The 16,731-nt window shown below is 38.4% G+C and overlaps 1 protein-coding gene across 1 annotated transcript in view; it reads right to left on the reverse strand.

The window, feature by feature from the left end:
• LOC127631747 (synergin gamma-like) overlaps positions 1-16,388 on the reverse strand; it is a 65,655-nt gene extending 49,267 nt beyond the window's left edge. The window contains 7 exon segments of the mRNA XM_052110053.1: positions 1,576-1,872; positions 3,045-3,156; positions 3,366-3,471; positions 3,549-3,676; positions 10,104-10,228; positions 10,410-10,450; positions 16,351-16,388. Of these exon segments, the coding sequence (XP_051966013.1) occupies positions 1,576-1,872; positions 3,045-3,156; positions 3,366-3,471; positions 3,549-3,676; positions 10,104-10,228; positions 10,410-10,450; positions 16,351-16,388 (847 nt within the window).
• Between the last annotated feature and the right edge of the window lie 343 nt (positions 16,389-16,731).

Raw genomic sequence — 16,731 nt, forward strand, 5'->3', positions numbered from 1 at the left:
GAACCCGGAAAAGTTCTTCAAAACACACACTTCCATACCTGCCTCACTTTGAGCTCCTTATCTGGGCACCAGCACAATCGGCATAGGCAGTGTGTGCTAGTTGTCGATAGAATTTCAGTCTGAACTGAAAAAAATGTGAAATGTGACGTTTTCCCACACTGCCCATTACCATCTAGCTTAACTCATTACAGCATATGGGAAGCCATCTGCAACCTGACAAAACTAAGGGGAGATGGAGGGTGACGGTGGAGTCAGAATCACTGTGCAGCAGCATTCTCACAGATCCTCACAATCATCAAATTTGAATCAAAACCATCTACAGATGCTGGACTCAACATCAAGATTACAGCAATCTTGCGATGCTGCCATGACTGCATCATAGGCACTCAGAAGACATTTTATTTTGAGATGTAAAGGTCATGTGACTGATCACTCTATATTACATTTCTTTACAGCAGTCACAAAAAAATGAAAACAAGTCTATTTCACGAGCAATAGCACAAGTTTATGTAACAAACGAGCACTTCCAACATAGCAACTTCATTGATTATAACGAGAGATTGGTTTTGATGTGGCAGTTGGGTCTGGTCTCGGTTTCCACTAAAAAAATGGGTTGCCGGTCGATGTGTCTGGGAATAATAGAAATACCGGACAAATTGGGAAAAATTCAGTCATCTCATTTCTGTGTTTATATTTATGCATTTGTCCGATTCACTGTTTGTTACAGAGGTTCAGTGGCGCTCTCCCGCTTGCGTGCACAGTGCTAGCGTTTCTCACAGAATGCGAGCATTTAAAGCGTTTCAATCTTTATATTATACATTTAAACTGGACATTTTTTTATATAAAAGTGGCTGGTAGTACAGGGCATTCACCAGCCACTGTGGCTGGAAGTACAGGGCATTCACCAGCCACTGTGACTGGAAGTACAGGGCATTCACCAGCCACTGTGACTGGAAGTACAGGGCATTCACCACCCACTGTGACTGGAAGTACAGGGCATTCACCAGCCACTGTGACTGGAAGTACAGGGCATTCACCAGCCACTGTGGCTGGAAGTACAGGGCATTCACCAGCCACTGTGACTGGAAGTACAGGGCATTCACCAGCCACTGTGGCTGGAAGTACAGGGCATTCACCAGCCACTGTGGCTGGAAGTACAGGGCATTCACCAGCCACTGTGGCTGGTAGTACAGGGCATTCACCAGCCACTGTGGCTGGTAGTACAGGGCATTCACCAGCCACTGTGACTGGAAGTACAGGGCATTCACCAGCCACTGTGACTGGAAGTACAGGGCATTCACCAGCCACTGTGACTGGAGGGGAGAAAAAAAGAAGTTTATTTTGTATTCAGCATACAATCTACCTCTATGCTATGTAATAGAAGGGATTTTTTTGTGATTTACATGTTCCATGCTTCCAAAGAATTTTATTTTATCTGAAATTTAGATCAAAATGGTCATCAAAAAGAAAGAAGCTTTTTGCCCACATAATGGCATTACAGCATCTAGCAGCAGGTGCTACTAAAGCTAACAATTGATGGTATGACACAAAAAGGAGAGAGAGAGAGAGAGTTACCTTGGAGTGCAGTTTGGGAACTGGAGATGACATTAGAGTGTTGGATGGCAGGAGAGACGGGGAGAGATGGAGGAAGAGAGTGAGAGATAGGGGAAGAGGGGGGGTGCTGGCCGGGCACAGTCACTAAAGACTGGCTTGCGTGAGTGGCTCTCAGTGAAGAAGAGGATGGAGGGAGGGAAGAACAGGGGAATGAGGAAGAGGTATCGACAGGACCCTGCACAAAGTCACTAAACTCGTCATCGGGGAAAACAGGGGGAAGGGAGTGAGAGGTGACCGATGAATGAGATGCCGATGAGTCTGCAAAAAGCATACAAGAGAGTGAAACAGACAACACACATCATGAGTTATGACCAAACAGATGGACTGAAAAATGAGAAACAGTATTTACAGAGAACACCACAAGGGTACTGGACTTCATTAGCTTCAGTGCTGTTGTTTAGCATGCAAAACATATTTAACCTTTTAAGGAAAATGTCAATGGATATTAATCTCTAGAACAGAAATAAATATATGTACTATAGAGTAAATCTCATGAAAAGTATCAAGAAATGACCAGGTTACATTTTACCCCAAAATTAAAAGAAAATGTGCAGAATTTTTTTTGCATTGTGACATTATTTGTATGAGAACAGATTACAAGATGATAATGAATGAAACAAATATAAATTGTAAAAGTACATTTGAAAAGTACAATTATGCAAAAGTACGACAGTATGAATCATGGTGGTATTTGTGGTACAGCCTTTAATTCATGCTGATTTGAAATGTAAATAATAATTGTGTTCCGACATGACAATTTGTATTACTGTATTACAGTATTAGGATTTTTCAGCATTATAGTAAATCGAATATGGAGGGGAAATAGGCTTAACTGTCATGAAATGAATGTCACAATTAAAAAAAAATCTATTCAAACAATAATTGCATAATTTCTTGTTTTTCTCACTTGGTTTTGGGGTCAAATGTTTGGGAGATTCACCTAGAGTACTAGACTAAACAGAAAAACTAGACAACAGAACTAGACAAAACAAAAAACAATTGCATCAGTCAAATAGAAACACTGTAAGTGATAATAATCAAATTTGCAGGTTTGAAGTGAAGTTAACAGCAACTGGGCTGAGGGTGTGTGAAGAATGAAACTGTAAGAGTGTGGAGGTGGAGCATAATGTGTTACATAGAGCATAAGGAAATATCGCACACTCAATGGAAACATCTGGAGGGCCACCTGGTGGCTGCTGGAGAAAAAAACAGCTTCTTCTTGGCTGTTGGTTTAAGGTGTGGTGTGTTCGTATTGAGAATGAGCTTTAAATGTGAGTTGAGTGCGAGTGTTTTCCCCTGACAACATACTCCAGCTCTTGACAACCACTCTCCATGTCCTTACTAATGACGTCAACTGTCACATCAGTGGACAGCTTTTGACATGGCAAAGCAAATGCCCTGATGGCAGCTATGTGCATTATTGTATTTACCTGTTTTTTTAGACTGTGCAGATGGTGTTGGATGCATCTTGGCATCTCTACTGAAGCCATCTAGGTTTCCTTTGATGGCCTCTAATGCATCATCACGGCTTTTCTCTCCAGTCTGTACAAGAATACCAAAATAGTGTATTTCAGAATTTGGATATGTTGATATATCAGAAACTTAAAAAGGATTCAAGCCAAAGAACATTAAAATGAGTTGGTCACATTTAACTTGTGTAATGTTAAGTATTTCCAAATAAAACAATATTCATTGGGAAACAATTTAGGACTGGATTTGATTGTATCTATTCCTTTAAAGCATTCGCTCACCTTGGGTTTGACATTGCTCAGGAGACGCAATTTCTGTTTCTGTTCTTCAAACTGTCTCCTCTTCCTGTCCTCCTCTACCATCCGCTGCTGCTGCTCTAGCCGTTTTCTGTGGACACACACTGATCAGGGACAAGTTTTGATGCACAAACAACATTCCAGCATTGTGAATATATAAAGCCTTACTGATGCTCTTCTGCCATCTGTTTCTGTAGATCCACAGGGAACTGCGGCCCCGGGCCCCTCATGCCCAGGAACTGAGGTTGACCCATGAACTGCATCCCAGGAGTCTGCATGCCCATAGCCATCCCACCCTAGAAACACAGCAGAAAGACAATGAGCAAATCTGAATAGACATTAGTCGTTCAATGTGCATGTAAAATGGCAAAACCATTAATATGGCAGGAAAGAGCCATATTGAGGAATAAAAATAGTTAACACCATCCACCAAACTAATTTAATAAAAATTTAAAGACCTGCACGGCCCATGAATTTGAATAGAAGTATATTGCAATCTCCTATAATAATGTATATTAAAAACCTATAATCAGTCAGACGAGGAAAATAAAATGTAAGAAGGCTCAGAAGTCACATCATAACAAGCCAGCAGTGTTATCGTTTCCTGTTAAAATGTTGCCACATCTCAAATTGACCAATATGGGTTTTTTTTTTATTGGCCGATGCCAATATCCAGAAAGCAGAGTGGCCGATAGGGAGATAAAATGCCAATATATATATCACACAATTTAATATAGTAAATAACAAAAACAAAACAAAAAAAATAAAGATTTATAAACTCTTATTTAGCACAAAATTTTATAAATTTCACACTACTTTGTAAAAAGTATCTAAAATAAATAAAATATTTTAAAATTGTAGATGGCCATTTCTTCTGATTTATTTTTAGTCATCCAATTTTATTTATTTGCACATGAAGAAATTGGTGATATATTAGGAAGGCAATAACAGTACACACAGTCCACATAAGCAATCACATTTCTCAAAAGATACTGAATCGAACCAATTGTACATACAGTGTGTGAATATGACATTTACTCAAACACTTTTACTTTGAAGTTGCACTCATACGCTCGTGCGGATCCTGACAGTTTAAACAGCCTGGATCACCTGCTTGGATTGTTACGGACTGACCACCATGATTTGTGCATTAGAGGAACTTTTGATCCTGATTCTATTGTTCTGATTCTTGCTGATAGAATATGCACAGTATACTTTGAAAGGTAACGTTGTAGACCAGGGCCCGGTTTTTCAAAAGGTTTAATCCGGATAAAATTGATCCGGATTTAGTAATCCTTTTTTTTTGCGATCCGTGATCACGTAATCCAGCTTACTTTTGAGCCAGTTTTTCAAAGCAACATCGGATTGGATCAATCTGATCCGGATAGGAACTTTTCAGGATCACCAAATCTGGATAACCAGTGCTCAAACAGGATAGGAAATCACAATGTAGAACTATAGATATGTAAAGAGCAACAAGTAGAATAGCCAGTGTGGGGTCAATATAAGTTTATTTTTATTTGAAATGAAAACACACACATTTAAAAAAACTAAAAACAAGAAAAACCCCACCCCATCCTCTTCCAGCAGTCCGCTCATCTGAGACCTACAACACAAACACTGTACATTGAGGATATTTATAATAAGTTTCAAATATAGATGTATTGAATTAAAAAAGACTTAATGTCAAATACTCCACAATAATTTCAGACTTCCTCATCTGATGTGGAGAGACCAGCTTGTCTGAGCGTAGCCTTTAGGAGGCGGATCTCAAGTCTGGCCTTGGTTTGCTGCAGTTTGGTCAGAGTCAGTTGTTCCTCTGCCAGACGAAGCTGTGCTTCTGCCCTTTCAGCCTCTTTTTGCAGAAGTGCCTTGTAATCATCATCTTTGTTTGATGAAGGGTGCTTCAAGCCTTTCCTCTGAGATCCTGTGGCAACTACCACTGGCTCAACCAATGAGGATCCAGCTTCTTCCAAAGGAACAGAGCTGAGATTCAATATAAATACGCTCTCTGGATCAGCCTCAGGAGGAACTGGCAGATTCTCCTCCTCCTCAATCCAAGGCTCGCTATCCCCTACAACACCTTGAATACCATGGACAGCTTGCGACTTCTCACCTCCAATGATGTCGAGGACCACATCTGTGTAATCTCCCCTCTTAAATGGCTTGTTGCCTGTTTGTGGGTTTTTGGCTTCAGCATGGTCCTTTGTTGCCCTGGCCTTAAGATTCTTCCACCGCAATTTGATTTGGTCTGTGGTCCTCCTCTGGCCAGACCCTATGGCATTCACATTTTCTGTGATTAAAATCCAAACATCATTTTTCTTTTTGTTGGTATCCTTAGCAGAATTAAAACTTCCCACTATTGTTTCATAATGGCACCGAACACCCTCTAGTAGTGCATTGGTTTCAGCAGCAGTGAAGTTACAGCTTCTTGAGTCCATGGTTCCGTTGCTTTACTATAGTGAACATTGTTCATCAATTATAAGCCTTGGGTCCAATTACCTCAATTGAACACAAGCCAAAACTGATCAGTTGTAATAGGTGTGTTTGAAAAGACCAACTACACAGCCATATAAATCAGCCTTTCTCAGAGGATTCACAGAGAGACAGTGAAATGGCAGGTGTTGTCCACCGCCACCACCACTTTGCCAGGAGAGGATACCGTCAAAGGGTGTATGTTGAACGTACCAAGCCACTGGAGCAATACACCACTGAGGAGCAGTATGTCCGGTTTCGCTTTGGGAAGGCTGATATAGAGTACCTTGTGAACCTTCTCAGGCCAAAACTTCAACACAGAACCCAAAGGAGTCACGGTCTGTCTGTGGAAGACCAGATCCTCATTGCTCTCCGATTTTATGCATGTGGGACTTTCTATCAAGTTGTTGGTGACTATATGGGAGTGGTGAAATCAGCTGTGTGTGATGTGGTGAGAGATGTGTCAATCGCACTGGCCAGCCTGGTCAATGAATTTGTTTCTTTTCCAAAGGGGAATATCAAGTCAAGTCATTTGATTTGGAATATGCCCAATACTATTGGAGCAATCGACTGCACACATGTGCATATACAAGCACCTCGTGAGAATGAATGGGAGTTTATAAACAGAAAGGGGAGGCACAGCATCAATGTCCAACTTGTGTGTGATGCTGACCTCATCATCACCAACTGCGTTGTCAAGTGGCCTGGGTCTGTCCATGATGCACGCATCCTGAGGAAGAGCGCTCTATATAGAGACCGGATGGCATAATATTAGGAGACAGTGCCTACCCACTCCTACCATGGCTGATGACTCCTTTTCTAACAGCAAATACACCGGCGCAGGCACGCTTCAACACTGCTCATTGCAGAGCAAGATGTGCAATTGAGCGTTTAAATGGAGTTCTTAAGAGGCGCTTTGCATGCCTTAACTACCTGAGAGCGGAACCACAGAAAGCATGCAACATAACCCTTGCCTGTATTGTCCTGCACAACATCGCTACTAAGCACAATGTCCCTTTCTGTGCTGACAATGGTGCACCTGAGCCCCTTGGAGACCCTAACCAACCTCCTGCATTCTGCCAGAACGAGCAAACAGGACGTGCAACAAGGGATGCAATAGATTTCAAAAATCAGTGATTGCCATTCTTTGCATTTTTTTGGTTATTCTGTAATCATTGCATGCATCACTAATAAATATTCTAAAAACAAAAATAGTTTCGATTGTGATGAATATGTCAATTAGTGACAGAATAAAATTTATTGTTTTTGGTCAATTTTGACAGCTGTTTGGGGGATTATTTTATGAGGCCAAACTCTTTCTATTTTGCTGTAGGCCTATACTGAAAGGCTGAATACGTTAAAGCCTACCAAATCACTGTAGCCTGACGGATGAACAAATAAAATTAAAACCTTATGAATAAATAGGATATCTTGTAAGATACTGCATGATCCAAATATAGTATTATTTGATACATTTTTAAAGTTTTCATTACATTTTGGGCATGAAATCCACGCTGAATCCACCCTTCTGATGGGATCAGTTTAATCCAGATTTTTTGGATCAAAGTGATCCAAATCCTACAAAAAAAGTTCTGAAAAACCCAAACTAAAGGTTTGATCCGGATCAAAACCAAGATTGGATTACGTGATCTAATCCGATTATGTAATCCGTTTTTTCTTTTGAAAAACCCATTTTCAAGATTTGATCCAATCCGTTATCCAAAATCCTAGTGGATTGCTTTTGAAAAACCGGGCCCAGGTGTGATCTGATCTGGACCACACAAAAATAAAATATACCACGAGCCTTTAGACGTTTCTGTTATACCTTACTATTGAATAACGGCAAATGTCTAGTTTCTATTCTGTCTCAGAAACAGAGGCTGACCTGTATAGTCATAAGGGATGTGCAGAACGACTTATTTCAATGACGTTTAAATAAAATTTTTCAAAGTCAAATAATCGACTAGTCTAAAAAGAAACCAGCCTTTAGAAAACAGTAAAAAAAAATATTGTTTATGCGACTGATCTTAAATACTTAATCTATTCCAAATCCAATGCTAAATTCTGCTGAAAAAGGCAGTTTATCTGCGATGTACTTGCCTTCCATTATCATCATTGTACATTAAATATGGAACATGACATGCATTCACCTTTAGCAAATACAGATTAAATTTATTGAAAACAACTGAATGAAAAGTGCAGGACCTGTTTTAAACATAATTTGCCAAGTAAATGTTAATTAACATTAAAACAGTCAGGACATTGTTGAAAATAATTAAGAAGTAGACTAAGCCAAATCTACAAGAGAAAAAATATGCACTGAAAAGTTTAGCATATTTCACGACGTGCAGTCGCGCATTAGCCATTGATCTAATATGACAGCTGTTCAGTAAAGAACATTAACCAATAACAGTTACTATGTAAAAAAAATAAAGTAGCCATAGGATAGAAGAAAAAAGTCCTGTGATGTAGCCTAAAATAAACCTATTGTATTCTAAACATGACATGCTCACAGAATAAAAGATAGTTTAACCCGTTAAGCAGACAGCACCTCGTTAAAAATAGCTTTCTTAAATCAGCAGATTATAAAAATGTCATTCCTTGCCTAAAACAGTCATTTTTTTGGTTACATACTCAAAAGCTTACATTTTTTGATTAGTAAAATTAACGCGTCAACATGTTCCGATGAAAGATGGGACTTCACTCACCTGAGGCAGCTATCCTGCACTTGAGAAATCCTGTACAGCAGAAAAATAATGCACAAGCATGCACAGATGTAAAGACTCAAGACTCAAATGTGAAAACATCCAACTGTCAAGCCAACATTTCAGAAATCCGCTTCCCGCATCACCACCACAGTGATTTCTATAGCTACTTTGTTGAGTTTTCTTATCTAGCGAAGGGACATTTTCCGGAGTCCGTCACGAGTGAGAGAGGGAAAAAGTGCACGCAGCCTGAGGTGAAATTAAACTTTGTATCTGCTCCAGATAAAATCTCCTTTTAGATAATATTTGTATTATTAATTATATATAAAATGTGTAACATTAATATGACCGTTATTTGCAGCCTCTGTAAAGATAAAAAGCCAAACGTAAATGTGTAAAAATGTTGAGTTTAATCTAGAAAAATATTAACCGACAAGTAATTCCAGTGTCGACTAGCATCATCAGAACTGTTTAGTCAACTAGTCTCGCACATCCCTAGTAGGCATAAAAATGAAAGAGGAAAAGAAAGAGGGGAAGGAAAGGAAATGTCTTACATGTTTCTAATTTGACTCAGAAACAAAAGCTGGCATACACAGTTCAGCCACAACATTAAAACCACTTACCTAATATTGTGTAGGTCCCACTCGTGCCACCAAAAGATCGCCAACCTGCATCTCTGAATAGCATTCTGAGAAACTATTCTTCTCACCACAATTGTACAGAGCAGTTATCGGAGTTACCGTAGATTTTGTCAACCAGTTCGAACCAGTCTGGCCATTCTCTGTTGACCTCTCTCATCAACAAGGTGTTTCCATCCACAGAACTGCTGTTTTGTTTTTGGCACCATTCTGAGTAAATTCTAGAGACTTTTGTGGGTGAAAATCCCAGCAGCTACAGAAATATACAAACCAGCCCGTCTGGCACCAACAATAATTCATGAGATTATCTAATCAGCCAATCATGTGGCAGCAGTGCATAAAATCATACAGATATGGGTCAGGCGGAGCTTCAGTTAATGTTCACATCAACCATCAGAATGGGGAAAAAAATTTGATCTCAGTGATTTGCACCGTGACATGACTGTTGGTGCCAGACGGGCTGGTTTGAGTATTTTTGTAACTGCTGATCTCCTGGGATTTTCATGCACAACAGTCTCTAAAATTTACTCTGAATGGTGCCAAAAACAAAAAAACATCCAGTGAGCGGCAGTTCTGCAGATGGAAACACCTTGTTGATGAGAGAGGTCAACAGAGAATGGCCAGACTGGTAACTCAGATCATCGCTCTGTATAAATGTGGCGAAAAGAATATAATTTCTGAATGCTATTCTGAGATGCGGGTTGGTGCCATTTTGCGGCACGAGGGGGGACTACACAATAGTAGGCAGGTGGTTTTAATGTTGTGGCTGATCGGTGTATTAAGGTAGAGAAAATAAGTTGAAAATATAAAGAAAAAGGGAAGAAAGGATAAAAAGGAAAAGGATGATGATATAACATGATATATGTCTTACATGTTTCTAATGTTTCTCAGAAATAGAAGCTGACCTGTATAGGCATGGCACCAGGCATCTGTGCTCCAAAATTCATTCCCATCATGCCTTGCATGTTGGGCTGCATCACCTGGAGGATGGGGAAGCCCTGCTGTTGTTGATGTTGCATGGGCATCATTCCTACCATTGAAGAAATGTTTCCAAAATCACTTGGTGCTTCTTTATTATTATAGGAAACATAATGGTTTGTCACACAACCAAAAAACTAGGAAACAAGTTCTAGGAAAAAATTAAACTTCAGAGAAAAACATCCAATGTAAATGAAAAGAGCCAATATACAAGTAAAATGCCAGATTCTTACCTTGAGGTGGTCCAATGCCTCCTCCAACTGGGTACATAAAACTAGAAAAGAAAAGGAACATTCAATATTGCTGTAATTTACCAGTCTGCCCATTTTAAAGCCCATAAGCTAATTTCTGTATCAAGCTAATGTTGTCTCTGATTGCCCTTGAAATCAACAACTGAAAGGCAAGAAATCAATCATGCAATCTTACAAGAAACAGACAGAGTCCATGGCAGGATTGTACGCCATTTAAAACTGAGTGAAGTAGTGTTGAAGTAATATTGATGTAATCTTGGGAACTACGGTACTCTTTATTTTTCAGAAATCCTATAACTGTTGTGATCGAAGTATTTGTCCCTTTGGATTTACAACCAAAACTTTTCATGCACAGAATGGCATTTGCATTTGTCTTTCTCTTAACCAATTATTCAGCTTGTGCCCGACATAAAATGTTGTATTAAATGTGCTTACTAACAATAGAGGACAAAAACATCTTTTAAAAATACCTCTAAATGAAATTCACTGAAAGGGGAAAATAATTGTATTTAGGTTTAATTCAGAAAAAGATTCACTGCAAAAAATCATATTGTTATCAAGTGTTTTTGTCTTGTTTTCCATTTTAAATTATCTATAAATCAAGATACATTTACTTGAGAAGCAGCATATAAGATATTTAGACTTACTTTAGAGACAAATATAGGTGTATTTTGTATATAAGTGTATTTTTTCACTTGGTTATACTTCTGCAAGTGCAGTAAAGACAAAATATAATTATAATCAAGATAGTTTCTCTAAAAGCAAGTCTAAATATCTTATTTGAATATCTTGTTGTTTCTCAGGTGAATGCATCTTTTTTAAATGATTTTTAGATATTTTAAAATATTTGTCTTCAATATTATATTCAACATTCTCAAATAATATTTTTTCTTCTGCAGTATAGCTGCTAAAAAAACTGTACATTGTTTTAAAGGAGTTTTAGATATTTATATTGAAAAACAAGCCAAATCCAAAACAAATCAAAAATGTATTTTGTTGCAGTGAATAATGGGGTGAAGACTTCCTCGCTCACATTTCTGTTCACTTCAATCCATCTTTAACTCACAAATTCTCTCATATTAATAAAGCTGCGTATTACCAATTTTCTTCACGATAAGATAAACACAGTGACGCATATATTATGATTCAATAAGTCACGAGCAATCATGTTATAATCTAGCTGCAGCAAGGGTGCACACTCAGATCAGGAAATTTGTGCAACTCATAGAAAATGCACTGACTGCACAGAGAAATAAGTTTGAAGTTATTTACATGATCTGCTTCTGTATTATATGAACTTAAATGCGGTTATATTTAATGCGTTATACCTTTATTAAAGATGTAACGCCAGGGTGTTTCCTTTAAAGAACTCCGGCTCCGCTTATTCCACAATGAGAGTGCTTCTGTATTTACTTCACTTTTATTATAATTCCCTCTTATCAATACTTTGTGATCTACATCACCGGAAGTTGTTTGGAAAGTTTGGAGTGCATCTGGACTGTAAGCTGTGTAATTCTTACTCTCCTCAGTCAGGTGTGAACTGCTAATAACGCATCATCATTAGAGTTTAATGTGATCTCATGTTGCGTTAAATGAGATCAAACGACTATTTCAACAAAACATTTTTATTAATCGACATTGTCGATAACATCGACTAATCATTACAGCCCTAGTACACATGGTAGTACAGCAACCATAGATGGCATGTACACATTAGCAATCGCATTTACTAAAAAATATAGAATCAAACCTATTGTACATACAGTATACATAGTGAATAAGGCATTTACTTATAGCACACGTGAAACGCTTTTACCTTGGGCTGCACCTGAAAACGTAGGCAGCGGACTAGCTGCCTAATCAGTTAATGGATTAGCTGACATCTGTTTTGAGTGAATGGCACTCTTAAGGAAACTGGTCTCCGAACAGTTTGAGAAGCACTTTATTTTCATTCTAGCTCTGTATACAGCCTCTGGAGGCAGCATTTTCCTGGTTTCGGACACAGCCTTGAAGTTACACTCGTGCACTCTTGTGGATCCATCGCAAGCAGAAGCAATTTCCTGACAGTTTAAACGGCCTGCATAGCCTGCTTGGACTAACACAGAGTGACTGTCATGATTTGTGAATCAGAGGAACTTTTGATCCTGATCCTAAAGTTTTGATTCTGGCTGATGGAATATGCGCTTTAGAGGAACGCTGAGCGTTCGATGGAAGAAAACTGAATTTTTGTGAGGTTTGTGAATTACTTCGGTTTAAATTAGATATCTGCATACTTGTGTGTGGTTGGGTTATTACATCTATTTAAATGAGATTTGTACATATTTGCAGACCATATATGATATTAGTTTTATTTGATATTGGCCTTTTTATCATTAGACAAGACAGATAAAAGTTACAGGTAAATGTTGAGGAGAGAGAGGGTGAATGAAACAGGTGAGCATTTTACCATTATGAGCTCAAACACCACTACTTACGGCATCAATAGCAGATCACTTCTGGACGTTAGGCCAGATTGCCTTTATACTTATTGCTAAATGCGAGCCACACTTGAATTCACATGAACCAATGGACTTTTCAAGTGGACTTTCTAAAATTGTCCAGGTTCACAGCAAAAGTGCTAGTTTGAAAGCACCCCGACAATCTCATCCAAAGAGTTACCCTAGCTTTTGTTTTTGGTTTGTCTGTGTTGCATATGTTCACCCGCAGGCCTACGCTACGGCTTTACTGAGCTCTCGCAGAGGCTGTGATACAACAACAGAATGAGACAAAAAAAATAAAACACCAGATTAACATTCAAAGAGAAATCTGCTTTGACATCAGGGTGGGAGGGATCATGTCTAGCCACCATTTTAAACTGTTATCGTCAACAACATACATCCATCTCTACCAGCACACCCAGTTACATCCACAAAACCACACTAAAATAGAGAATAAGCTTAAAATATGAATGGCTGACTAACCCTTTATGCAGTGCAAGATGCATTTAATATTGTTATACGAGTCACTTTAGATTTAGCCAAACAGAAAGGCAATAGTATTTTCTCCAAGAGTCTTAAAAGACTAATAACAAATCAACTTAAGCTATTTTAGATAAAACCACCTCATATTATGCATAGTTCAAACAAATTCTGCTAATACAGATTTTTACTGTAACAAGTGTTCTAAAAGCAGCTTTTCCACCACCGAGATGTTGTTTTCTCGTTGCAAAACCAAGCTGTTCCGTGCCAATCCGGGCCAGTTGGCATGGTTATGGTTTCTTTTTACATTGTGTTGTGTGGTAAAATCATGTAAATCTACTTAACAGATCAGTCTTTTGATGACACCCACTGTGAAAGGTAAACATTTGAGCAGGTGCCCAATAGAGGATGATCACATATTCCAGTTTTTGGACTGCTTTCTTCCCTGGTTTCTACTCTGCTAATACACAAGAAAGGCACGGCCCATGTCACAAAAAGGAAAGCAAAGAGAATAAGGTGAGAGGTTTACCCCTCATTTGCTTAGGGCTTGTGTATGCCACTGGAAATGAACACACAGAAATTTAAAGTTCCCAGACAAACTAAAATGGATACTTATTAACAACATTGTATACAAGTATTATATGAGGCCTATATTATTGATATATTTCGCATTTTAATAAGCTAGTAATCTACTTCCCCCGATGAAAAAGGTGTGTCGGAAAATAAATGTGTGCTACAAAACTAGTTAAACCATCCCCATAAAAATATTAGCAAACTTGGCCAGCAAAAAAGTACAAAAGTTACCTTGGTGTTGTCAAATTGACAATCGTGAGTAGGCACGTACTAAAGTCATTCCACCAGCATGGTTGAGAACGGTTGAATACGGTTAGCAAACTGTGCTGAGAATTCCAGGCTGAGAACGGTTTATAATTGTGCCATGCTGAATCGTGCTAATTTGGAAATGCTACTGTAACTGCTCCTCACCTTGATCGGAACGGTTTTGCCCAATGGTAGCTACGTTTATATGCAACCAAATAATCAGTTTATAATCCGACTGATAGCTCAATTGGATTGAAAAGCCTTTTTATGTTTTTTTTATGTTTTTAATAAAAATAAGTTTAAGAAAAATAAAGTGAAAAAGTAACAAACCATCATTCAAATCAGTAACTGTCAATACTTCAAATTCAATCAATCTTTCTAATCAAACAAGACCTTCCTTCCAAAACTCGATACGGGAATTTGAGAACCGTCAAATGTTCAAACACCTTTGAGTGAGAGTAGTGAGAGTAGACACTCGTATTTATTTAGTGAGTTTCAAACAGAATAACAGACTGTATCTATGAAAAACCATAACCGTCTTACATTCATTCTTTTTTTTTTTTTTTTTTACTGATAAGCATCTTTTGAATGCACCTTTTGACACCGACAATACAGTTACACCTGTTCCAATAAACTCTATGTGCCCTCCACTGCAGCTGTTTAACAGAAACATAGAAGATGCTTATAACAGCTTTCTCCAGCACACAGTAAGGTGCAAACTATTTAAGCAAAGCTGAGTTCTAAGAAAACATTTCATCCAACTGTGCTCCTAAAAACAATTCGACCCCTGCAAGATCATGGATATGTTAATAAAATTCTTTCATAAATCTGAATTGAACTTGTGGCTCTTTTCATGCTCTTTTATTATATCAGAAAATAGAGTAGCTCTATGTAGAGCCCAGTGGATATTTGGTTTCACAGCAGGTATCAGTATTACCTGGTGCTGCTCGGTTTGAAACCAGACATTCATTATTCAGGCAGTTCAGCAGAGATTAAAGCCCTCTAGGAAAATAAAACATGAAGTTATCCTTTTCATACCTTCTGAAAGACATGTGCTCTACTTAATGAAAACTTTGGCACAGTGTCTTCCTGCCTCAATATCAAACTATAAAGGCTCAGTGACATCTGTAATGGTGATGCTGCGTTTATTTTATCACATATCCAGTCCACATTAATTAATAGCACTGGATATATTTAAAATATGTTACTTATGAGAATATATTAACTGATTAGGCAGCAAGTCAGCTTAATAATAGATTGCACTACTGATCCAACAAAACCTTGCAGGTTTCACATTGTTGTATTGCTTATGCCAGTGTAATGTCTGAAAAGGGTGTGAATTCATTTTAATCTTACAGTAAAAATATAACTGGGCCACGCTCTCAAAAAAAAGATATAAAGACTGTTTCTATCCTCCATTGTGCCAATAATGGCAGCTGTCAGGCCACCAGATCCACATCAGTCAGGAAGCCTACATGTCTATTATGCAAACATATATCATGCTGGTTATGGTGGGTCTGGTCTACCAGCCCTGCAACCATCAAACAATGAACGTCTCCCTCAAAAGCTGCTTTACATCTCGAAATAAGAATACAACCGTGTAAATATACTGAAATACAACCGTGTAAATATACTGAAATACACCCAGTCACGTTAGATGCCTGTGTCTTAACTTCTACTGAACTGCCTAACTTAACCGCATTTTTTATAGGGCACCAATGGCACCAACAAACGCTAGGTAGGCAGCTCACTAGGTTCAGACATAGACACTAAACGCCTTTTTCTAGGTAGGCTATTGGTCAGTTGGCTTGTCAACGGTTTAATGATCGTTGAGCATTAATATCATTATTTGTCTAAGTTTAAAGCAAATAAATAAATAGCAACAAAGCGATATAAACAAAGATACATTTTGACAAATTTTTAATATCATTTTTAAAAATGAGAGCAATATTATAAACGTCACATCACTATCACAGCTGACCAGCATCAGCCATTAACACTGCAAACATTACGCATAATAAAGTGAAATCGTGCGGGATTAACAACGGCATTTTCAAACAGGCTCGTGAATTAACATATACTGACTTCAGCAGGCGAACACTAGATGAAAAATAGATGACAACGCGTTTAAGTGATATTTTCCGTACCTGCCACCTCCCCCTGATCCGGGCCGAAGCGCCATCATGAAGAGATCAATGAAATGACGTCATCAGAGCGAAGAGACGAGCGCCACTTCCGCCAAGGTCTCTGCAGCTGTCAAATCGTAGGCGTTTTCAAACCGGGATGGGCGTTTATAAACTATCCAAAGAAACTAGGGAATCTCAACGGTTTGAAAATGCCAACTAATTGTGAAAAGCCCATTTTTGTTCTGTAGATTAAGTCTAAATTCCGGGGTCACATGCGCCGGTTGCGTCACATCAGGTATGACGTCATCTTGTGTCTTGCTAAAGACTGCATAAAATAATATATTTTGACATGTTGCATTTTGATACATTTGATACCATATTTTAAAATGTCACATATTTAAT

The sequence above is a fragment of the Xyrauchen texanus genome, chromosome 38, assembly GCF_025860055.1.
Source record: "Xyrauchen texanus isolate HMW12.3.18 chromosome 38, RBS_HiC_50CHRs, whole genome shotgun sequence".
Taxonomy (NCBI): Eukaryota; Metazoa; Chordata; class Actinopteri; order Cypriniformes; family Catostomidae; genus Xyrauchen; species Xyrauchen texanus.